Source organism: Nelumbo lutea, chromosome 4 (genome assembly GCF_056320005.1).
Source record: "Nelumbo lutea isolate HS-2025 chromosome 4, American lotus-T2T, whole genome shotgun sequence".
NCBI classification, from domain to species: domain Eukaryota; kingdom Viridiplantae; phylum Streptophyta; class Magnoliopsida; order Proteales; family Nelumbonaceae; genus Nelumbo; species Nelumbo lutea.
Window position 1 is genome coordinate 32,235,613 of NC_142687.1, and position 26,016 is coordinate 32,261,628.

At 37.3% G+C, this 26,016-nt stretch overlaps 1 protein-coding gene across 1 annotated transcript; it reads right to left on the reverse strand.

Annotated features, from left to right (window-relative positions):
* Positions 1–297: 297 nt before the first annotated feature.
* LOC148855028 (transducin family protein / WD-40 repeat family protein) lies at positions 298–12,583 on the reverse strand. Its single transcript, XM_088985383.1, has 6 exons — positions 11,956–12,583; positions 10,917–11,078; positions 9,934–10,120; positions 8,198–8,617; positions 6,529–6,936; positions 298–1,309 (listed from the first exon to the last, which is right to left on the reverse strand). Exons 1-6 carry the CDS (start codon positions 12,345–12,347, stop codon positions 1,052–1,054), a joined length of 1,827 nt encoding a protein of 608 aa, XP_088841509.1. The 5' UTR covers positions 12,348–12,583; the 3' UTR covers positions 298–1,051.
* Between the last annotated feature and the right edge of the window lie 13,433 nt (positions 12,584–26,016).

Here is a 26,016-nt window from a genome sequence, read left to right on the forward strand (position 1 = left end):
TTCAAATAAAAGCACCGATACAGGCCGAACACAGCCTAGTGGGCCATGGGAGCCATGGCTGACCAGCCTATTGTCATCCCTTCCCTGCCAACAAAGCCCAAATTATGTTTGCTGTTTTAAGCAGTTGACGATTCACAGTAGGACTACACAAATTCAAATAAGCTCCCATATGTTTCTTTCTCTAACTATGCTTATTCTACTCACCAATTCTTAGTTCATAAGAAGTTAAGAACAAAACGAATTCTAAACCCTAAATTAAGAACATCATATCCACAAGGACAAAAAGGAAACCAGGTATGAACTCAACAAGCTTACTGTCATCCCGTTAATACACCAAAATTAAACAAAACAAACAGAAATCACAACAAATCAAATTCTGTTGCAGGTACACCCCCCCCCCAAAAAAAAATATATATATGTATATATATATATATAATAACTTTCAACCATCTCGCTTTCCATTTCTAATGCCAATATATTTCCAACATAATAATCATTACTTATTAGAAACAGCTATAACGATAGCCCTTTCAAATTTATGTAGGTATGATCCGTAAAGTAGCTGGACAATAGTAGGATTCATCACCATCGTCATATTATAATCATAGGCAACCACTGGTATGAAAAGAGAGGAGAACTACCATACCACAATAACCAAGCCGCAGCATAGCAAAGCCCCAGAATAACCAAAACTCAGCCGTCAGCCCCCAACTGTTGGCAAGAGGACAATGCGTATCTTGTTGAGATGGATACATCAAAGCCCTTCTATACAAATAGATATTACTGATTCACCTTAATACTCCGAAATTCTGGTTGAAAGCATGAAAGAAAGCCCATCCTTCACTACCAAACACTACATGCCACAAGAAATGTAATTGTAAGAAGAAACAATACGCAATCACTTGTTTTTCCCTCTTTTTTCCTTTTCCGTTTTCCCACTTCTGTGCAATGGACAATCTGTGGACAAAACAAATGTACGATAACATCGCACAATCACCAAACTTCTTATTGCAAACCTGAAAACTGTTTTGAGTGATTGCACTCATCTTTGTTACTGTGGGGTTAATCTCCACACACGAACACATGCATCCTCACCTGAGCTCACAACACTGCATTCATCAATGAAACCCACTCCATATACACCACCCAAATGAGCACCTTTTATGGTTATTCGGCTTGATGCAGGCTTTTCAATTTCATATATTATGACACATGTATCTAATGATCCAGTAGCAACCATGGTGTTGTCAGGAGACCAAGCCAAACAGTTTATGCGGGCAGTGTGGTATAGCATGTTCTTGAGCTTAACCTGCAAAAGATAACCTTTCAAAAATCAAATGCATGTTCTAGAAATCTGCCACATAGAAAAAGAAATCAGCATTTGAAGAAGAATAAGAGCTCTAAGAATTGGAGATTAATTTGTATCATACAAGTTTCTTTTCAACTAAAATATGGCCTGTATGGGGCTGGTCCTTGTAATAAGTTTAAGAAGGTCTACAAGAAGAAGACATTAAAGGGTGGTAATTGGTTTGCTAAGATTGGTGAATGTCTGAAAAATGACCAGAAAGAAATGATGTCATGCATTATCTCCTAATGATGCGGAGTAAGATGACATTGTAAATAGAAAGAGAAGAGAGGAGAGGAGTGGACCTTACATGCAGTGGTGGTGGTAGAAAGAGATGAGAGGAGAGCCAACTCACCCAAAATCTCTTTAGTTTTTTTGGTAGTACAAGAGTGAATCTCAAGTAGGAGGTGGGAATTGCTGGCATTTTGGGAAGAAGAATAACAAGGTAAAAGGGTGGCTTTGTCATAGGGATGAGGATGATTTCAAATGACAATACTTATTTTAAGGAGGAATAGATTTTGGAGGGTGGACTTGTTTCTATTGGTCAGTTGTTAGAAGTTGGCAAGGGGTTTATTGGATGGAATTTTATTTTAAAATAGGGGTTTTTCTTTTTGCTGGATTTGCAGGGGATCATATTTTTCTTTTCTCTCATTGGCGATATCTTATCACCTGGCTTTTTTACTTTTCTTTATCTTCATTTTTCTTTCTCCTTTATTATCAAAAAATGAATCTGCCATCCAATGTTTTAAGTAGAAGAGGAAAAAGATGTTCATTTCATCTAATAAAAAATCAGCAAATTTTCTGTATTTTCAAAAAATGGAATTTTAATCTTGACAGGAAATCCGTGATCTTCTGAGAATCCATGATTCAAACAATCAGTGCTTCTAAAATCATAGCCACAGCATTGCATCATTATCTAAATTTTTTATGCATCTTTCTAGCAGAGGGGCCGTGTTGCAGGGCTTTCCAAAACTAAATTACTGTATAGGAAAAAATGAATTTGCAAAAGATAAATTTTTTAACTTAAAATTTTTAGGAAAAAAGATTTACTTAAAATATGTAGAAATTTATGGATAATAATATATTTAATTTAATAAAATAAATAAATAAATTCAGCTTTGAAGTCAATTTAATATAAATAAATCAATTTTGTTCTTAAATAAAGAATACAAATCTTTTTTCTCAATTTCTTGACCGGGCTTTGGGCTTTATATGGAGCCAGGGTTGGGCTCAAGATCTAGGCCCAATGGTCTAGTCATGCTCAGGATTGGGCCTGAATATGTTCCATAGATATAAAGGCAAAGCCTAGCGTGGCCTATGAATAGGTTTAATCCAGGGGTGGAGAGTGGAGACAGGGGGAACCCAAGGAGCCATGGCCCCCCTATGGCCCAGCAAATCCCCACTTTTCATGTATATTTTCCCCCTCTCCCACTCCCCACCCCAATGGTTGCCCCCCCCCCTTGGCCATCCGTATTTATCCCCCCTATCCCTTATCCCCAATGGCCATCCATATTTATGCTTGTCAACGGTCTTTCTAGCTTTTGAAAAAGTCTTAAAAAATTGCAACCAAACGGTCTTTAATCTTTGAAGATCTACTTGTGAAAGCTCACCAGTCTTTTAAGGTCTTGAGCTTTTCGAAGATCTTCTTAAAAAGAACTGCTAAACGCTTCCTTAATTTTCGTGAACAGTTTGTAATCAATGAATAGTTTGTCAGAGCTAACACAGTACCCCCCCCCCCTCCCTTCACCCACTCTCTAGATCTCAGTAAATCTCATCACAACCCATAGGACTCACTCTCTCTCTCTCTCTCTCTCTCTCTCTCTCTCTCTCTCTCTAGATCTCCATGCATCTCGTCACAACTCATAGGATTGGATTACTGCTAGCAAGTGGATAAATATAAATAATAAGGAATTGTATATGATTTCTATGGTTTAATTTCATACTAGCAGGAACTCGTGCGATGCACGGGAAAATTTGAACAACTTAATAATTTTATTTTTCGTTTAATGTTGATTTATAAAAAATAATTATTGTTAATTGAATATGAACAAATATTTTTTAATAAACTTAGTTTTATTAATAATTTGTAGTAATCTTAATAATTTTTATTCTTTTTATTATTTTTAAAATAATTTTTGATTAACTTTAACTAAATAAAAATAATTATAAAAGCGAACATTTTTATTAATTCCATTAATAATTAACAACTATATAGGAATGACAACGGGGTGGGTTTAGGGCAGGGCACCCCATCCCTTTCCCTGTCCCATAGTCAAGACACTTTAGCCCATCCCCGCCCCGGCCCTAGCGTCACACGAGTTCAGGGCAAGGTAACCACTCACTGTCAGGCGAGTTCAGGGGCAAGGCACCCCACTCCTCATCAAGGATGGAGAATCCTCGAATTTCCCTGCCCCATCCCCAGTACTGGGCGGGTTCAAGTAGAGGTGTAAATTGGGTCGTGCTGGGCTGGCACGACACGACTCGCATGTGGCCTGCACAAAGTGAGTCGTGTCGTGCTGGCCCAACGAGGCATCCCGGGCCGTGCCTCCCTCCTCTAGGATAATTTGGGGGGGTCAGTTTGGCACAGCCCACGGCTTGAGCCCACACGGCCCCACTCCCTAATTTATCTTTTATTTTTCAATATAAATTAATTAATAATTTCATTTTCTAACATTGTAATATTTTGTTCCCCCATTTGTATTTGGTTATTAATTATAATAATAACAATATCTAAAATTTTATACTTTTTGATAATTGTTAAATATAATTCTCAATTTTAAAGAAATTAGTTAAAGAATTTTCAATTTCTATAAAATGTTGTTAATGAGTTAATTAATAACAATATTTAAATAAATGAATAATAAAAGTTGAGATAAAGAATAGGAGAGAGAAAATTAGGTGAGAGTAGGGGTGCAACTTGGGCAAGCCTAACCCTAGCCCGAACCGGCCCAACCCAAAATTTTACATGGGTTGGGCTTGGATTTTTGGTCCTCAGGCTAGGCTCGCGCCTAAAAAGTTAGGCTTTTTAATTTTCGGGTCAGGCCTGGGCCTAGCCCTTAGGTAGCCCTAGCCAACCCAACTATACACATTTATATATATATATATATATATATATATATATATATATATATATATATATATATATAAAATTTTAGAGTGGGTTCATTGACCAACCCGAGTGCATCATATTACAATGCAAGTTGAGCTCGGGTTGAGAAAGTCGGGCTTGACCTCAAGCCTGGTCTTGGCTTGGGCCTTCCCAACTTTTAGGGTTGGGCCTGGGTTAACCATAAACCCGACCCAACCCGCCCGACTTGCACCCCTAGTTGAGAGAGGAGGGATGGAATTTTATTTTATAGGATGGCATAATTGTAAATAATAATAAAACAAATAAATGCTTAGATAATAATAAAAAAATAATAAATGAATAAATAAAAGTCTCTCTCAATGTCAAATCTCCTTTATTTTACTGATTTATAAATAATTTATTTAATTTTATTAAATAATTAAATGCTTAAATAATAATAAATAAATAAAAGTTGAGATAAAGAATAAGAGAGAATTAAGTGAGAGAATTGGGATGGAATTTTATTTTATAGGATGACATAATCATAAATAATAATAAAATAAATAGATGCTTAGATAATAATAGAAAAATAAATAAATGAATAATAAAAGTTGAGATAATGAATAGCAAGGAGAGAACTGGCCCAACCCAAAATTTTACATGGGTTGGGCTTGGATTTTTGGTCCTCGAGCTGCGATAGGGCCCAAAAGGTCGGGCTTTTTTACATATATATGTATAAACATATATGTATATATGTGTACATATTTGCATTAATATACATACATATGTATAATTTTAGATTGGGTTCATTGACCAACCCGAGCCCAGCCCAAGCCCAAACCCAATCCAAGTGCATCATATTACAGTGTGGACCGGGCTTAGGTTGGGAAAATCAAGCTTGACCTTGGGCCCAGTCTAGGTTCGGGCCTTAAGCCCAACCTTTAGGGTTGGGTCCAGGTTAACCATAAACATGACCCAACTTGCCCAACTTGAACCCCTAGGTGAGAGAGAAGAGGGATGGAATTTTATTTTATAGGATGGCATAATCATAAATAATAATAAAATAAATAAATGCTTAGATAGTAATAAAAAATAAATGAATAAATAAAAGTTGAGATAAAGATTAAAGAATAGGAGGAGAGAATTAGGTGAGAGAGAATAGGGATGGCATTTTGTTTTATAGGATGGCATAATCTGAACTAATTATATATGGCACTTTTGTAATTTTCAAATATGATAGAGTCAGTTACAAGTTTGAAGGTTTGTCTTAATGGCACTCTATAGTTGTCATGAGACCCATTGGGTTAGTTCTGTTGTGAATTAATAAATAGAAAATAAAAATAAAACAAAATAATATTAATGAATAGAAAATAAAAAAACAAAATAATACGATATCTACCTGTATTCCTCTCTCTAAGCCCATATCCATCTGTTTGAAACCCAACCAATCAGTCATTTTCCACATTTTACATTTTACCCAATAGCTAATCCCCCTTGCCCATTCTAAGTAACTGGCTCGTACCATAAGTCTCAAGATTAGTTTCATGCGTAAAACCCAATAGCTAATCCCCCTTGCCCAGTCTAAGTAACTAGCTCATACCATCATCTCGAGATTAGTTTCATGCGTAAAAAGGAGAGAGAGAGAGAGAGAGAGAGAGAGTGTGAGTGGAGGACACCACTAACGGGTTAAAAGATTAACCCAAGCTACAAGAATGACCCCAGCTGATTGGTTTCATACGCGAAAAGGAGAGAGAGAGTGGAGAACGCCATTAACCAGTTAAAAGATTAACCCGAGCTACCCCGGCTACTGGTTAAAAGATTGCTGAAAAGGAAAGAGAGAGAGAGAGAGAGAGAGAGAGAGAGAGAGAGTGGAGGTAGTTGGAAGATTTGTCCTAATGTGGTATTTCTGTAATTTATAAGAAAAAAAGGCAAGAGAGAGAGAGAGAGTGGAGTTAATTGTAATTTAAGCTGATCCAAACCACAAACATCTAACCTGCCCAAGGAAGGGGATATCTGACCCGAAGCCTCTCCGATGCATATTTTTCCCTCCATGGAAAGAAAATACATGGAAAATTCATTAAAAAAATGGAAAAACCACAAGCTTTTGTTGTATTACCTCTCGAGAGACACGGTCCCAAACAACAGCTTCTCGATTGGAATCCCCTGATGCAAACATAGAAACATCTGGGGAGTAACATATGACAGTTATAGCACCCCGATGCTTTTCAAGCACTGTTTCTTCAGTAAGTGTATCACCTGTGATGGAATATATGTGCAACTTTCCATCCTGCCCACCCACAATCGCCTCACTTCCATCAGGTGTAATCGTAGCTGCCGTCACAGTAAACCCAAGATTGATGGTTGATACTATTGTTGAACCACGAAGCATGACAACTCCTGAATCAATTGAAACCAAAGCAAGTCCAGGAGAAAGATGGGCAAGGCTCAAGTCCTTTGGCTGACTTCCAACATCAACAGGTTCTGCATCTCCAAATTGATCCCCAAGAAGAGCATTTCTATATACCTATATTTATGAGGAAAGAAAAGAGAATATTAAAGCCAGAAAGACATGAAACCAAATACAAAGACATTGACAATTAATGTGATCTATATGTGTCTGGAAGCACATGTTTAAACATTTTAAAAATGCATAAAACTAGTTATTCATAATACAATAATAGAAGATAAGATGAATAAAATAAGATATTCATTTAAGCCTGTAATTTAACAATGGATATGTCACTAAACAGAACAAAATGGTGAAACAGAATTCATGTAGCTGACCCATTTGGGACTATGTTAGTCTTTGGTTGGAGGAAACAATTTATCAAAATCATTTCTTCAAGAATCAGTGATTTTGAAGGGTTTGGCGAATCACAGTTTTTCTCCAAGAAAGTGTGTTTGGTAGAAATGATGTCACATCATTTATTTACACATTATTGGCATGGACATGTCACTGTCATGCCAGAAATCAATTTGAAAATCACCCCCCCCAATTCATGAAGCTATGTCCCAAATCTTCAGGCATCATCTCAAATCACAACGATTCCTCTTTTGATTTTCAAGGAATTGGTCTTACCAAATTGGAATTTTTACATGATTCATGATTCAGGGAATCAGCTGATGTGGCAAATTCATAAATCAGAATTCAGCAAATTGATCCTTTAAATAAAAAATCTCAAGTTTTCATAATTATGCATACAATGCAACACATCCAGTGTTTCAAAAGGCATGCCTGAGGCACAAATACACACAGAGGCAAGGTGCTTTTTAGGTTGGGTGCTGATACGGGTATGGCTCCAGTTGGCAGCAACAGGTGCCTCACCTACGTCAAGGGAAAAAGGGCTCTACTTGGCCTCAATGCCTCAACTCTGCAGAAAAGATAACAGTTCAAAGAAAACAAAGATGATGAAAAATCGGACTGCACCACAAAGGGATTTATAAACTTAATTTTGACAGCAGAAGTTTTGGGAATCCAGGCCTTTTGGCCTTTTGGGATAAGAGGGGCATTTGAGAATGAGGATTTAATATCATATCTATGCATTTGGGTCCAATTGAAGTAGGTGACTCAATAAGAGCAGAACTTAAGGCTGCAACTTATGGAGTGCAAAAAGCTATGGAGATGAGAATGGAGAAATTAATCATTGAAGGTGACTCCAAGGTGGTTATAAATTGATTGCTGAATAAGGATAGAGACTTATGCATAAAACTGTACCAGAATAGAAAGAGTATGGACAAATAAAATGAAAAATATATAGAAACATTTTTCAGCAAACATTGTTCACCTTGTTATCGAATCCAGATGAAATAACTTCTCCTTCAGCAGCAGTTAAACATTTAATTTGAGCATTCTCTTTCCTCACTAATTTGCCACTGTATCCAATGCCCTGAATCCATTTGATAATCAAACCATCATAGCTGCTAGACAAGATGGCTTTGCCTTGGAGAACAGATAGTGACGAAACATTCTTCATGTGCCCAGAGAAACAAACTGGGCTTTTATCAGGATCACTTGCTGTGTATACGCTAATAGTTCCACCAAGAGAAACTGTGACAAGATGGTCATTCTGCCAAAGGCATCCAACCAGCATATCATCTACTCCTCCTGAGCCAAGACATTGTAATGTTTTCTTCACTGTTCCAAGCTTACCATCATCAGCAATTTCCCATATCTTGGCAGACTTGTCAGCAGACACAGTCAGTACCTAATATCAATAGATTCATAGTTTAGATCAGTGCACAACTATGCAAGTAAGAAACTAAGAATATGCTTATAGTAGAAAAGCAAAATTATGCTCAGCTGCATAGGTTAGTAGTGAATTCTGACACATGTATCCAGGGTGACGGAAATTTAAATCTAACTACACACATCAGTATAATTATACAAGAAAAATAATCAATTACCTACTTTCTGTGGGCCTGTTTGGGAGGGCTTCAGCTTTGATTGAGCTGCTTTCACTGAGCCACTTTGAAGAAGCTACTAAAAGTAGCTTCACAAGAAAGTCAATTTGTTGACTGAAAGAAAGCATGAAAAAGCTTTCTGGGTTTTTCACCAAACATAGCTTCTGGGCTTTCCATGTGGGGCCTACATTGCAAAGCCAGAAGCTACTGCATGAAAGCCCTCCCAAACGAGCACTATAGCATTTCTAGATGTCATTAATATAATATCCAAATTTTATGCTCTTATTCATTTAAGAAAAAAAGAATCACCTATTTAGTACTAACATGAGATGATTTTACTGACAAACAAGTAAATAAAAGGAAATGGATGGAGAAATTCCACTCACACAGTTCTGTTTCACCTTGTTAGAAATGTAAAATCCCTGAGTTGCAATTCATAATTTTACTAAGTTACGTATTTCAAGAAAAGACATAATTTTAAGGCCAAGTCTGGAATTTTCAGATGTTCATGTAGAAATGAAATTGCTGGTCCCAAAAGGTAAAGATACAGAAGCTTGTTAAGTAGCCATGATGAAGGGAGTATATGTAGCTTTTGAATGATGGAGAATATGGTCCTAGATGAATAGAGCTGCAAAATAGAAGATTTGTGTAGCCAAACCTAAATATACATGGCAAGGCTTTGGTAATGAAGATAGTGTTTGTATATTGACAATAGGATGTTGGGAATAGCCAGGTGCTATAATTGATGTTAAACTAGTCTTCTCCGATTTTATCTTGAAGTTTTGAACATTTTTTCTTGGAATCATGGAGTTGAATTCCTATAATAGAAATCCAACAATTTGGTTGTTGTTGCTGATAAATTGTCCTTGTAATGGCTGCATCATGATATTATGTTAATTAAAAAAAAAGCATACTTATCAAAAAAAAAATGCAGTTCTGCTTTGTATGAGAGTGCATTCACAGAAGGCTTCTTCAAACTATTACTAGTGAAGATAATAAAGAGAACTAGTGAAGCAAAAAATTACAAACTAAAATGGATATAGGACAACTTAAACTAATCATATACACCAAACATGTCTATAAACTCAACTGCAAATATCCAAGCTCCAGAAACCCTTACTTCTTTACTATCAGGACTCCAACTAACAGCATAAATGCTCCCTTTATGGCCATCTTCAGAGGACAACTCTCCAATCTTTTCCCCAGTCTTCCCATCATATATTATCCCCTTCTTATCTGAACTCACACTGATAAACTTGCTGCCATCTGGAGAAAATCTTATACAATTGACGAAATTTGAATGGTCCCTGTGGATATCGGAAAAAAGAAAAAGAAAGAGCATTTCATGAATTCGGTATTTCACGAAACAAGAGCCATGCACATCTAATCAGCCTTGAATTTAAAGTTGCAATAGCCTGCCCCGAAGAAATTGGGGCTTAATTGCATCAACAAGACCGTCCATAAGAAAGCTTGCAGACAAATGGTTCAAGCATTTTATTTACAGCATTGCAGTGAGTTCCCTGAACTTGAAGCAATTTGTTAGACCTTTTTCAAGTGTAAAAAAGTTCCACAAAAAGGGGAATTGCAAGCCAAATCCCACCTCAGGAGAAAACAATTAAATGATATATCTAAGTTCAGCATTGGAGTTGTGCCAAGCGCAGGTCTAAATGAAATATGATCTAGTTTTTCACATATGAAAAAAGGCATGTTCTGCATGTACCACAGTTACTAGGTCATGTTGTTGACTTTTAGCATTCTGCTCTCACAAGACTGTTGGCTGATCTACAAATCACGTTGAACAAAGGTGTTTGCTCTGGAACACAAGAATCTTACCTCTCTAATCTTCTATATTATTTTATAGGATCTGCTGGATTTGCATTTTCTGCACATGCATAGCCACCAAATGCCACTGGATGTGCATTCAGTGGCATCCAGTGGGTTGCAAGTCCATATATGTATTATTCTGGAGGAAAGCCAATACAAGTATATGCAACCACCAACACACGTAGATATGAAATGCATCTCATAAAATTAGAGGTCATATACTACTCAAAAAATAAATAAAGAAATACAACAGTTATATCTATAATTGGCAGAGCATACCTGTGAGACAGCTTGAATTTAAACGGTGGTCCTTCATAGAAGTTCACCAAAAAATCCTCACCACATGTGACAATACGGAATGGTCTTGTTGGCTTAAAAGCACAACTTAATACTCGTCTTGAATGACCATCAAATTCCCCGACATTAGAGCCTGAGTCCCACCTGCAAAATTAGTGTGCCCTGATTATTTCACAGTAAGAGAGGATGCCTATGAGAAAAGGAAGCAAAATGCAGCATATATTGAACTCTGAAGAGCTGTCTGTACTCCATATTTCTTCCCTAAAATGGAGGAAAAAAACAGTGGACTATGGCATGCAACAAAATCTAAAGGTCGTTATCTTACTCAGAAAGATTAGTTACCCCTAAGCGCCATTATATCTACGTGTGAGATAAAAACAGACATAGAGTAGTACCATCAGGGGTGAAATTTATTGGACACTGTAGGAAATTAAGGGAAAGAGTCATTGGGCGGAGATTAAATATAAAATTGGAAAATTAGTAATTCAATTTCAATAGGTCAAGCATTTAGGCTATTTCCTTTCTTAAAGTAGTTGATGGAGAACAGAGGGAAATCTTCAGATGGTATATATACACATATGCATACATAAATGCATATACACGATGTATTTCTGTATGTACGTTCGCATGTACATATTCATGTATCTGTATGTAACACATACGCGTGTTACAGAGAAAGCTAAAATAATTTCCAATGCCTACAAGATAAATTTTATTAACTAATACTCAAATAACGTGTTGTATTCACTTGATGTCATTAACTATCAAATTACTCTAATTTCATATTCTGATTCGATTGACTTTATCAGAATTTTGAATCAGTTCTTCCATAATTAAAGCATTCTTAATGCTATTCTTAATTCTTCTAAAGTAATAAACATTAATTTTTTTTTATAAGTAATAAACGTTAAAATTTTCAAAAATTTACATTTTTTTTTCTTTCTCCCTATTTCTATTGAAGCAAGAGCAACAACACCCAAGACAAGTGAGTTCATTGACGGAGTGAAGAAATGGAACTCACATAAAAGCACGAACAAAGGATTTGCCTTTCCCGTCACCGGAAGCGACGATCCTGAGACCATCAGGAGACCACTGGAGGTCGTCGATCCGACCGGAAAGAACCTTAAATTCATTCTTGAGGACGAAATCATTGTGTGTCCCCCAGATCCTGATCGTTCCGGACACATCAGCGGAGGCGACCCACTCACCGTTGGGAGAGAACCGAGCGACGGTGGCCTGGTAACCGTGCTCACCGTATACGGAAACTTCTAGAGGCTTGTCGAGGTAGCGCATAATCACGGATCTTCCATTGCAGTAGAGGATCGCATTCGATTTTGGATCGCCTGAGATTAGTATCCCCCGCCCTCGCTCCGTGGAGGGGGCACATGCATATGTTTCTGCAAGTTGCGCCATTCTTCTTCTTCTTCTTCTTCTTCTTCTTCTTCTTCGGATTTATTTACCAAATTCTGGTAATTCTTATGCCCTCTTCGCTGCTGTCGAGAGGGAATGATGTATCGAACCCGCGAAAGAAAGGAGAATGTTGAACAGTGAACGTGTGTAATGTACACGCATTTCGCTATTCGTGTTTTGCGCTACGAAACCGAGTTGGACATAGCGGTCATTTTGTTCTTTCTTTTTCATCTCCTGTCGGTCTGTCACCACCCGACCTTCGTTAATAATAGGTAGGGATGCAACTCGGGCCGGGTTGAGATCAATTAAGCCCAACTCGAATAGCCCAATTTTCTTTACGGGGTTGCATTGGGCTAAGGACGGACCAGGTTTGGGTTGGATTAATTTGCTTGAGCCTTGAGGCATCAGCCCAAACCCCAATCCATCCAAAACCGGGTTAGGTTGAACCCTATGTTGGCCAACCTGATTTTTGTAAACCCAATCCAGTCAGTGTCATAATATGATTGGGGTGAGTCGGGTTCAGGCTGGCCCACATCAAAGTTGCAGTCCTGCTTTTGAGGTGTCTCACGTGATCGGCTGAAGAAAATAGGCCACGAGTCGTGACTCATAATGATCAGATGTGGGCCGGGAATAAAAACCCAAAAAAGGAGGCAAGGCCAATGTTGTAGTCAAGGCAACAAGCTACAAAGTACAAGCCACACCTGTTGGTATTGGACTCAAAAATTCTTCTAAGGTCATGTTTGGCGTGGCTTAAAATAAGTGCTTTAGCACTTATTGCGTTTTAAAAGCCAACAGCACCTTCAAAAATTGCTTAGTGAGAAAGTAGTAAATGGGTTTTTTTTTTTTTCCATCTAAAAAGCCCATTCGAAAAAGCAGTTGATGAGCGGCTTATTGCTTCTTACGTTTCCAAGAAGCACTTCTTCATTTTCTGTGTCCTGATTTTGCCCATTTACACTTTTATAAATACCCAAATTGTCCCATCAAATCTAAAACCCTCCCCCCAAATCCCCAATCTTCTTCCTCACTTCTCCTCTCTATTCTCATTTCTCGTCAATTGCAATGGTAACAAGCTACAACCAAGTTCTATTTTCAGCCTTTTTTTTGTTGTTTTTATTTCACAAAAGGATGATTGTTGATTATTGATTTCAATCACTTCATCTCACCCCTTGTTCATTTTTTTTTATTATTGTTTGTTTTGAATCAAATGCATCCATGTTATGGGCCCGCGTGTAGGATCTCGTTACGGGTCGGTCCATGGGGAGAAATGCCTGCTTTCCTTTGCGCCTTTCCTTCCGTGCAGACCCTATTGTGGAAAACCGAATGGGTGATTTGTCCAAAAAACCATCCGAATTCTCCTAATGGGTGATTTGTCCAAGAAACCACCCAAACTCTCATTACTCTTCTCTTGACTAGAAACTGAATACCTTTATTTCAATTCGTAGCTCCTTAAATAGGAGATTACAGAAGGGAATTCCTTGTTGGATTTGGCTAGGCTAGGGTAATCCAACTTAAACTCAAACTCCTAATTACCTACTCTTAATGGTAACACAACTCTTACTTAAGATAAGATAAAATAAGATAAGGATAAGGGATAAGGGATGGTAAAGTTGGCGGCGAGTTGGTGAGCAGAGCTGATGTGGTAGGATAAGTGTGGACCCAACCTGATGAGCTATCGTGTGGGCCCTGCCCTACTACTGCTGCCTGGCGGTGCACGCGTCTCGCAGTGCTGCTGCCATGAGGTGTGTGCTACTGTTGTGCGGTGTGTGCTGCTGTCTAGTGCTACTGTCGTGTGGTGCGTGCTACTTCCTAGTGCTACTGCCATGCGGTGCATGCTGCGCACTGCCAGGCGGTGCGTTTGGCGTGTTGCCGGGCTGCTGTGCAGCGTTGCCGGGCGGTGCATGCTGCTACCTATGACTGTGTCGTAGTGCGCTGCGGAGCGGTGTGTCCATAACATCACACCCTCCTACTACGAGCTTGTCCTCAAGCTTGAATTGGGTGTCAAAAACACCGTCAAAGGAATCCTGGATAGGTGGAATGGCTTTGCCCTCCTGGATCGGGTTCCCATGGAGGGGGTTCATCCTCATCTCCCTCTTGTTTCACTAGGAGGTAGAAAATTCTCTTGCACTTGTGCCTTGCTGAGTAGAGTTCATCGCAATTAAAACACTGCCCTTCGCCTTGCGTTTTGCCATCTCAGCCCTGGACAAGTGCTTAATGGGGGGTGTAACGACACTGCTCCCTACATTGGAGCCGATCTAGGATTGGTGCTTGTCTGTGGCTTCCGTTCGTGGCTGGCTACTGAGTATGGAGCCACTCCGACTGGTTTCGAGGATGCCCATGTTGATGGAGGCCGCCCCATACTGATGGTTCTGTGGTTGAGCTGTAGTTTGCGTTCGAAGGCGCATGCTAGGTTCATGGCTGTGACCAGGTTGGGAGGGTGTTGCATCTCCACGTCCACCCTTAGGGGTTCTGCTGGCCCCGCGATGAACATGTCAACTTGTTGATCTGCGCGAACCGAGGTTGCTCTGGTGAGAAGGGTTTGGAACTAGCGTTGGTATTCTGCCACAGTTCCAGTTTGCTTGAGGTTGACTAACTCGCCTAGCGGTTTGCTTGTCAACAATGGTCCGAACCTGAGGAGACAATATGACTTGAACTAATCCCAGCTAAGTCCTGGTTCCTCCTGTTTCACTCGGTAGAACCAGAGTTGCGCTTCGTCTGTTAGATGAACGCTGCCAGGCTGACCTTATCCTTTTCCTTCGTTCGCTAATTACGAAAGAATTGCTCGCAGCGGTACAGCCATCCCAATGGGTCGCCACTGCCGCTGAATGAGGGAAACTCCAAACGACTATACTTGGGAATAATTGCGGTTGTCGGGGCAGCGATCTACTCTTCGCTGGATGCCTCTGTCCAGTCCGGACGATGACTGTTTGTGTTGGCGATTCCCTCAGAACTCCTTTCTTTGTTGGAGAGGAATGCTTCCAGCAAGTGTCGCAGCTCCCAGACATCTTCCTTGACTTCACGAATCTCCATGCTGGTTTCTACTAGACTATGTTTCAGTTCGTGGACCTTGGATGATAGCTGCTCCATATCGCCCATGACATTTGGCTCTGATACCAGAATGTTATGGGCCCGTGCGTAGGATCTCGTCACGGGGAGAAAGACCTGCTTTCCCTTGTGCCTTCCCTTCCGTCCAGACCCTATTGTGGAAAACCGAATGGGTGATTTGTCCAAGAGACCACCCGAACTCTCCTTACTCTTATCTTGACTAGAAACTGAATACCTTTATTTCGATTTGTAACTCCTTAAATAGGAGATTACAGAAGGGAATTCCTTGTTGGATTCGGCTAGGCTAGGGTAATCCAACTTAAACTCAAACTCCTAATGGTAACACAACTCTTACTTAAGATAAGGATAAGGGATAAGGGATAAGGGATGGTGAAGCTGGCGGCGAGTTGGTGAGCAGAGCTGATGTGGTAGGATAAGTGTGTACCCACCCAGATGAGCTGTCGTGTGGGTCCCACCCTACTGCTGTTGCCGGGCAGTGCGTGCATCTCGCAGTGCTGCTGCCGGGCGGTGCGTGCTGTGTGCTGCCAGGCGGTGCGTTCGGCGCACTGTCGGGCTGCTGTACAGCGCTGCCGGACGGTGCGTGCTGCTGTGCGACCCGCTGTGCATGTTGCTGCCTATAACTGTGCCGTAGTGCACTGCCGGGCGGTGTATCCATAACACTCCACCAGTGGATTTTGCAAGGAATCAGGTATGATTCTTGCGTTTCCTCCTTTTATTCCTATGATGAACATGGATAGATTGAAACCCCTTGCCATTAGAAACATTGATTTGTTTATAAATGCTACAATCAAATGCCTCCGTTGATTTGTTTATAAAATGCTCGTGTGAAAACCTCTATAGACTTGGCAATTTATTTGGAGCAAAGAAAATGGCGTTTAATGGGCATGAAATGCTGTTTATACATTTTTTTATGTTTATAAACGATGGAGTGCTATGCTGTATTTATGTTGGCAAAAACTCATTTTTTATTAAGTAATGTTTATAAATACATACTATTTTAAAAAAGCACAAATGGTCTCAAGAATATTACTAAAATCTTTTTAGGATAAAATTTATTTTTTTATTTAAATTTATTGATAAAAATGAGGGCAAATAAGATAATCAGTTATTGATATTAAATGTATTGAAAAGAAGTAATTTTAACATACTCAAATATTCAATTCCATCTCATTAAATCCAACATTTAAGTTATTAATCTGTATTTATGTTCATTGAATCATATATTTAAGTCATTTTTGTTTTTTGTATCGTTAAGTTCAATTAATTATATCTATACTTAATAAATTAATAATTTCAATAATATAAAATCTTGTATTTTTAAAACTAGAAAAAATAGTGTTTTTATTTAGATGATAGTAAGAAATTAAATCATTTTGGATCAATCGATATTGCCACCACTACAAGAAAAATGGCTTAGGCTGGTGGTTTTTATTTTTTTCTGGCGGTCTTATCTAATGTCAGGAAAGATCAGAAAATTCGAACAAAAAAATTGACCTGTTTGGTAGCCGACGGTAAAATTTTAATTAAAACAGGGATCACGTAACGCAACACGCATCCCAGCGTTTTTATTGGCAAATAAAATTAAAAACAATAAAAATCGAGATATAATTTTAAGGGTCCCGCCAAAATGGTTAAGTTGCGCCAAGAGAGGGGATCGTTAATGCCAAACGACCAATCCCTCGATAAAAAATCTTCGGTTCCATGAATCTTGGTGCCATTACTTTCTTGGTTTCTTTGAGAATATACATCTTTCTCCCTTCACCGATTCAGAGAACTAAATCCCTAATCTCATGCCATTTATCTTCTTGCTTCTTCGAGCCTATCCTTCTCTCTTGACCGGTTCGGAGAACTACTTCGTGTCCTTCATTCTCAATGCTAGAACTGTGAAGCGACGAATAGTTGAAGCCACGAACATAGAGGTTGATTTGAATTCTAGACCGATTGAGAGAGGTTGATTTGATTGAAGCCACGAATAGAGAGGTTGATTTGAATACTCGACTAATTCAAAGAGGTCGATTTGAAGCAATGAACTTGTGAATAATACCCCACCGTTTTGAAGATTTGAAGCCAGGGAGTTTGCAGTGTACGCAGAGAGTTCAATCGAATACCCACTGTTTGAGGATTTGAAGCTAGAGAGTTTGCGATGAAGACAGAGAGTTCAATCGAAGCTTCATTCCTGGCACTCCATTTCCGCTACTCATTCTGAATTTTTGTCTACTGATGCTTGTGTGATTTGAATACATGTGCTTATTTATTTGGTTAGTTAAGGCTGTTTAATCCATAATAGTAAATGTGGATTCTAGAACTCCTGTATATATTAGTATCTTGCTTTCATGAAGCCGTGTTTTAGATATGCTTGCCTTTAATATGTTTTTAAAATTTATCTTGACTTTAAGAATGTATGTTTAGAAATGCATTGCAAAATATTTATTATTGAATAGAGATAGAGCTTAAGAGTTGCGCTTTCACCTTTCATTTAATTAAAATAGGGATTGATGGCAAAAAACTACTTTTTAGAGAGCTAAATCCCTAATCTCATGCCATTATCTTCTTGCTTCTTCGAGCCTATATATCCTTCTCTTTTGACCGATTCAGAGAACTACTTCGTGTCCTTCATTCTCAATGCTAGAACTTTGAAGCGACGAATACCCACCATTTTGAAGTGTGCACAGAGAGTTCAATCGAATACCCACCGTTTTGAAGATTTGAAGCCAGAGAGTTCAATCGAAGCTTGATTCCTGGTACTCCATTTCCACTATTCAATGCTTATGCGAATTGAATAAATGTGCTTATTTATTTGGTCAGTTAAGGTTGTTTAACCCATAATAGTAAATGTGGGTTCTAGAACTCCTGTATATCTTGCTTTCATGAAGTCGTGTTTTAGATATGCTTGCCTTTAATATGTTTTTGAAATTTATCTTGACTTTAAGAATGTATGTTTAGAAATGCATTGCAAAATATTTATTATTGAATAGAGATAGAGCTTAAGAGTTGCGCTTTCACCCTTCATTTAATTAAAATAGGGATTGATGGCAAAAAACTACTTAATGCAACTCATCTATTACTTTGCCCTACAAGTCCAGCTTTTACTTTTAGTGCGATGACTTACCATGTTTGTATTCTGAGTTTTCTCAGAATTGCATAGATTTGGGAGTTGGTCTGGACTAATTTCGAAATCTTGTTATATAATTTACAAGATTTTAAGCTGGAAAGCTTAAATTGTTTTAATTGTATAACCGTATGTCCTAATCTGCATCAACCAACATGGTGATCAATACATTCACAGTCCTATCAGCTAAAGATAGATGACCAAAGACAATATAAGAGGCAAAAAATGGCAAGCACCAAGAACCAGCCTACCAATATGCCTAAGTCTAGCATAGTTTAAACCTAGAAGCATGGTGGTGATACTCTACAACCTATCTATAAATGAAAGAATGCCATGCATATAAAACTAGCCAGAGAACTGATAAACTTGCAAGAGAAAAAAACAGAAGTTTAAAGCCAATATTCAAAAGTTCGAATAGATTTACATGCAAAGAGACACTTTACTGGTGTTCAGAATTACCTGACAAAATCTCTTTAGACTGCTTTGAGCAACCGATGAGTATACTTCGGTAAAGTAGTAGAAAACTGTCACAGAAAGTTCTAACTCAATTCAAGAGATCATTTGACTTGTTCCAGAAACGTATATAAATCAGTCAAAAGCTAAGTAAAAAATACTGAATTGATAAATAATACTGATATATAAACAAAGAAATCTATGTATTCTTCCAAAATTGTTGTCCTACTACAAGGTGACTTTAGTGTGCCATTAGATCTAACAGATGAGTTGGGTTCAAGTAGGACCAATGGACGGACAGGTTAGGGTGAAGGGTTCAAATCCTTTCTTAACGTTATATATAAAAAAAAAAAAAATCCTTTCTTAACATTTTTTACTATGTATATTATTTTTATAAAATATCTAATATATATGGATTTATAATTGGGTACCCTAAGTTCAATCTTATAAAATTTTATGTCCTGCTAGGGGCGGAACAGGTTGGGAGTATCCAAAAATTCCCGTGAAATTGTCATTCCTTTCAGATGTCAATATTCCTAGAGGTGTAAATCAGGTCATACAAGACATGGCAAGACCCACATGCGGCTCATGCAAAATATAGGCCGTGTTGTGCCGGTTCGCAGGTCGAGTCAGGCCATGTATCACTTCCCCTTGGATATTTTGGGGGGTTGGTCCAACATGGCTCATGGCTCGAGCCTATGCGGGCCTGTGCCATGTCATGCCACGGGCTGGCTAGTCCATAGGTCGAGCCTTGGGCCAGGTTGGGCCAAACCATGTTTTTTTTAAATTTTTAAAATATAATGAAAATTTTAACATAAATTAAAAAATATATACAAAAAATAGAAATGGATCTTAAAATTTTATTTTATATGAATTTTGATGTATACAATTGTTTATATATACAATAATAAAATTTAAAATAAAATTATATATTAATATATTATATAATATATATACACATTATATATTATATATAAAATATATATATGGGCCGTGCTGACATGTGAGCCCCACAGTCTGCTCTATCGTGCCATGCCGGGCCGACTCAAAATCATGTCAGACCGTGCCGCCATTTACACCTATAAATATTCCTTTGTTGAAGTCTTGGTCATTTTTTTCACATTTAATTCCTGTTGCTGTGCCTGAAACCAAATTTCAAGAAATCTCACCGAAATTTAAAATTGGATCTGCTCATATCTTTTTTGTTTCATTTGTTAATGAAAATATATTAAACGGTAGTGCATCTCTAATTCACCTTTTGCTCTATCCCTTTATTTAGAAAATTTTCTTTTTTTTTTCAATTTCTTTTGAAAATGAACTATAAAAAGTTTGTCTTGCTGCAGGTCAAATTTTTATAGTTTGTTGAACGCTAGAATTTTTTATTGCGGTCTTTGTCTTTGCCTTCATATCCTAATCATCATTTTGTGAATTAATTAACATTTAACATTATGAGCAGGAGATCACTGTTGTTGCCTAAGTTTATCTTAGGGTCTGTTTGATTTATAGTCAAAATCGGAATTAATCTTTCAAATTTAAAATCAGAATGATCTATTCTCATTGTCTGTTTAATTCAAATAAAAATGAAAATGAGAATTAGAATTAGTAAAAATAAAATTTTATTTCCAAAAATGAGACAAAGGATGACCATTCTCTCAAATGGGAAAATATCATTCTAGCAGGAATAAAAATCTTCTACCCAACCAAACAATTGGAATTGGACCATTCCAATTCCGATTTCAGACCCCTATTCCCGTGTTCCAAACAGAGCCTTAATGTTTTTATATACAAAATCCTATTTCAATTGATATAGGTTTTAGTTTCTTTCTGGGCTGTGTACAATTCGGCTAGAACCTTAGTCGGATACCTTTTGAAGATTTTACATTGTATCCGATTTAGGTTGGGTGGATTGAAATTTTAACAAATTTCCAATCCGAATTTGCCCAAATTGCACCTTTACCTGTACCATGGTCATGAAAGAGGTTGGATGTCGAAAGGTCCACCCAAATCCAGGTCCAGGTCCACATATGAATGATAACAGTGGATTCGGTTCTAGCTTAATCCGTGTAGGATGAATCCATATCCAATCCATTTCTACATCCAGATTGGATTATGTGGTTGGATAGCGAAGTAGCAGGCATATATGGTTAGACCCATGCCTGCTCTAGATTTTGGCTGCATCCTGCATATATGGGAATGGATTAATGTCAGGTACCGGGCCGACTGCTCCATCAGTCCATTGCATGCCTAACTCTTAAATTTTAAGGCTGCATTCGTTTTTAATGTAAATCCAAATCAGTAAAAAGGTTCAAAATATCAATAAGGCCGATGTGTATAAAGACGTATTGGCCTGTATCAAAGCTTATTTTTTTTAATTATTTTTTCAAAATTTAAGTGTCGTTTGATTGCACTTTTCAGAGGTCTGTATTCAAAAATGTTACTTTTCAGACATCACCCCTTGTTTGGTTTTATTTCTTAAAATTGGTCTGAATTTTATTTTCAGATTTGAGAATAATAGGCCTTGGGCCGGCTCTTGATGTGCTCAGATGCAATTCAGAGCTGGTACATAGTCCAAAATATCCTTATAATATTTTGGAAATGACATGAGTTACCCCTAATAACCCCAAACCCAAAAAACCTAAACATTAGACCTCTCTCTCTCTCTCTCTCTTCGCCCTGTCTTCCTACCATTGTCGCTGCAACTTGCAGCAGCTCTCTCTCTCTCTCTCTCTCTCTCTCTCCCTCCCCTGTCTTCCCACCACTGCCACCACCACTACAACTTGCAGCGGTGACTCTTTCTCTCTCTCTCTCTCTCTCTCTCTCTCTCTCCCCCCTGTCTTCCCACCATTGCCACCGCCGCTACAACATGCAACAACGATGGTTCGGTGAATAATAATAATATTTTTATTAATTATTAATTATTTTAATATTTTTGTTAAACATTAATTATTTTTATTAAATTTACTTGTGTTAATTATTAATTATTTTTATCAAATAGTAATTTTTTATTATTTCATAAAATTTTAAAAATTATCTTAATTTTTATTTGTGTAAATTATTAATTTATTATTTATTATTGGTATTATTTCAATATTATTTTGGAGTTGAAAATTATTTTTTATGAGATAATGCAAAATGAATTCAACATTTCCAAATAGTATGTTTTAGGGGTAAAATAGTAAAATTAGTAAATTTAAGATGGTAAATGGTTGATCCAACACAAACAAACTTATGGATTCAGTTCCTCTAAAAAGTAGAAAAGCATCTATGACTCTTTTTCAGATTTTCAGACACATTTAATATCTTTTTAACTTTTTAGATCTAAATTTTCAGATTTGCCAAACACCACCTTAGTTCAAAGGGGTTGGTTTAAGATATGTCTATCCCCTGAACTGGGTTAAACCCTGAAACACCCCTTGTAGAGATGTATCAAAAAGCTCCCGATACGGTCCAATATGTATCAAAATTTCAAACCTTGCGAATCGGATATCAATTTTGCATCCAATCAGTTTTGCTTCTTATTTGTGATAATGATTTGCATTCTTACCTGATGCAAAATTTGTATTTTCTGTTTCATTTGCATCCATTAGCCATGCACATTTTGCATCTAAAAACTAATGCAAAATTTGCACTTCCTCCTACCTTAATCATCATATAAAGTGGGGATTACGTCAATTTGGTCCCTACTTTCCCCAAACAGACAAAACTATGTATTTTGCAAAGGAGATTTGTTCCGCAACCAAACAGAGCCTAATGCATTGAATTGTAATGTAAGTTTTGGAATTCAAGTTCCCAAGTACCCCGTAAAGCAACTTGACTCTTGGAATATCTTCTATTATTTCAGTCATTGAAAAGCTGAAGTATAGTGAGAACTGAGAAGTATGTATATAAAAGCTGTTTCCCCATGTGTAACAGTTCTCTTTGTTTTAGAAGTCAAGTCAGAACTGATATCAAGTAGCAGAATTCAAGTTCGTGTTACCTTATCCACCATTAGAAGGTCACATGACCCGTTCTGAAAAAGTAGATTACCTTTAGCGATTGAAAACAAACGAAAGGAAAATGTCTCCCCACCTTCCACTACTAGCACGCCTGACGCCGCTACATCCTTGCCTGGGATAATGTTACAAACGTCCGAGACACGCAGAGTACTTATTCCAACTTTTCTTTCATTTTCAGTTTAAATAATATTCATGAAACAAATCAATTTATTATTCATCTCAACTCAAGCTCCAGCCGCCTACACCCCCAAATGATTTACCTCTATTTGGTTGAGACCAATGGAAATCGGAAAAGTATCCATTTGTTGATGAATCGGAGCTTGTTTGGTTGTTTACTTTTACATATTCCTTCTAAGTTCTAAGGGGAAATTATATGGTTCAATTCAAGGACATAGAAACTGGACCCCAATCATCACAATGCTCACGTGGATAATTGTCTCGTCTACTTGATTTTTTTCATCTCTAGTGGGCCATTTGGCCCATCTAAGAGTCTGGTAGCTCATGAATTCAACTGTCTCCATCAGTATGCCTTCTGGTTCTTCCAAGAATCCAAGGTATTGGTCTCCAGTAGATTGAGAATGATGGGTTTCACGTCTCCGTATCAAAGGAATGACATTGATGTAGTAAAAATTGTAAAAGCGGATGTCTCTTTATCAAAGCAATGCCCTTGATGGGCCGGTTGACGGATGACTTGGAAGTTGGGTCAACCCAGGAATCTTCCAAGTGGTAGCCTAAATGGACCAGCACCACTAGGGCTCGGCTCTTTGTGGGCTACCTAATAGCCCATTATTCCTTGCCTATTAGGCTATTACCAAACTAAAATCCCTATTTCTTCCTTTCAAAAGTTCTCCATGCCATCATGATTCATCAGCAACATGAGCCAAAGCCTACTCGAATGCCCGAAGGCACAAGGATGTCAATGAGACAGGTTCGGTATGGTTCTGCTTAACCTGAACCGAATTTAACCATACCTGTCCCATCCCATGTAGAGCTGGCCGGGTCAGTGTTGGTGCAGGGTAGGGTGAGATGAAAGATGAAAAAACTTAATAAAAATAATAAGAATAAAAGATAAAAACACTTTTATTTATAAAAAAAAAATATTGAAATGCATATGATATGAAAATCTTGAAATGACAAATACCCTATCCCTCATCCCACCCAAACCCATTAAAAAAATTATCTTTTTTATTTTGTCTAAACTTTTTTTCTACTTTGATTTTCCTTATTAGTCAAATTATTATTTTTTAATCTAATTTTCTTTTACTTCTCACTTTCTTCACAACCAAACACAATATTAAGGAATAATATTGATTCTGGTAGAGGAAATTATTGGAGTATAACAACGTAGGCAATACACCAAGAAAATCTCTCTGAATGATCACCAAAATTGGCCTCCCTAATCCCCAACTACTCCTCTAAGAAAAGAAAATTCTAAGAATAAAAATAAAAGCAATAGCAATAGCAACTACTAATTCTGCTACTATTTATCCTTCTGGTGAATAGGGCCAATAATTCCCTTGCAATTTATGTGCAAAAATCAATGTTTCGACTTTTGTAGAACTGGACTGCACATAGAACCAGAAAAGGCCATCTTGCTTTAGCCAGCAATTCAGCCACAGAATTCCTGTTTTCCTAAGCCTTAGTTCAAAAGAAAACAAATACAAATATGTACAATGCAAATACATATAAAATATAAGATTTTGCATTCTATATTTTTGTATTTGTACTCCTTTCGAAAAAAGTATAAATATAAATACAATGCAAATACATACAAAATAGTGCAAAATACTTGGTTTTGCATTCTACATATTTGTATTTATACTTTTTCTAAGCTGAGCCTAAATTTCATTGAATAGGAAAGGGGTCCAGTTGTAGTAGACCCTTGTCAATGCCTGACTTCATCCCATTTTCAAAACATTAGGTTCAATTTGGAAAGAGTATTAATACAGTGTATATACATATAAAATAATAGAAAATACAATATTTTGCACTCTACATATATGTATTTGCATTCTTTTCAAAGTGAAACAAGCTGCTTCGACAAACTGCTGCAAATTCATTGCATTTACTGAAGTATGGTTGGAAAAAACAGAGAATGAAGGTTGGGCCTGAAAAAATGATTTAATTCAAATTGGATATACCTAATTCCAAAATTATCCATTGGTATTCGGATTTAAATACTTGGATCAAAATGGAATATTATATACCATTAACTAATTAAAATAAAATGATCAAATTATTCTATATTATTAATAAATAAATTAGAAATGACTTTGATATATTATACCATGAATAAATAAATAAATAAACTAGTAAATATACAAATCATAATTAGATCAGATTGGATTGGAGGAATGGGTCTCATACTTTTTTTTCTAATTATATATGGGTCAAATTTGGATGTTCTTAAAGCTATATTTGATTTGACAGAAAATAAGAGAAAAAATAAAAAATGAGGGGAAGTTCTCAAAGTTCCAGCCTAATGGTATTGGAGTTGATGTCAAATTCAGACAACCATTTGTAATCGTGTAGGAAGGTGGGATTGGAATTTATTAATACCCATACACACCTTGTATCACCATCACCATATGAATTCAGCTCTTTTACTCTCTCTAAATGTAGTCAAACCACAAATTTTTTCTTGTGATTCACCAAAACTTTCAACTTAGAACCAGTCCATCTCATTCACTTGAAGCAATGGAAAGATTTTTCCAGTGATGTAATGGCTCATCTGCCCTCAAGTTATTCATTACAGATAGGACTTGACCTGAGAATGAAGAAGACTTAAATATACCAATAAGAAAAAAAGACTTAGATATAAAATGTCTTTCTCAAGTCATGGTCCTCTTCATGAGATTCCATATCCTCTCATTATAGCCTATGCCTTCGATTGTTTCCTATACAAATGGAAGAAATTAAGAATTGTATCACTAAAATATAATGGACGTTGACAATTGTCAGCATCTTTTAGACAATGCCAACCTATTGTATGGCCTACGGTCCTTCCAGAACCATGTTATATGTCAATAAACCATGCAATCTAAAAGATTAA

What these genes read in the sequence shown, in the direction of transcription:
- LOC148855028 (XM_088985383.1), bottom strand. Translation starts at nt 12,347, where the DNA reads ATGGCGCAACTTGCAGAAACATATGCATGTGCCCCCTCCACGGAGCGA. An exon ending in CATCTGGATTCGATAACAAG is followed by an intron (nt 6,937 to 8,197) that starts GTGAACAATGTT and finishes TCATAAATATAG; the next exon opens with GTATATAGAAATGCTCTTCT. An exon ending in GGGACCGTGTCTCTCGAGAG is followed by an intron (nt 1,310 to 6,528) that starts GTAATACAACAA and finishes TATCTTTTGCAG; the next exon opens with GTTAAGCTCAAGAACATGCT.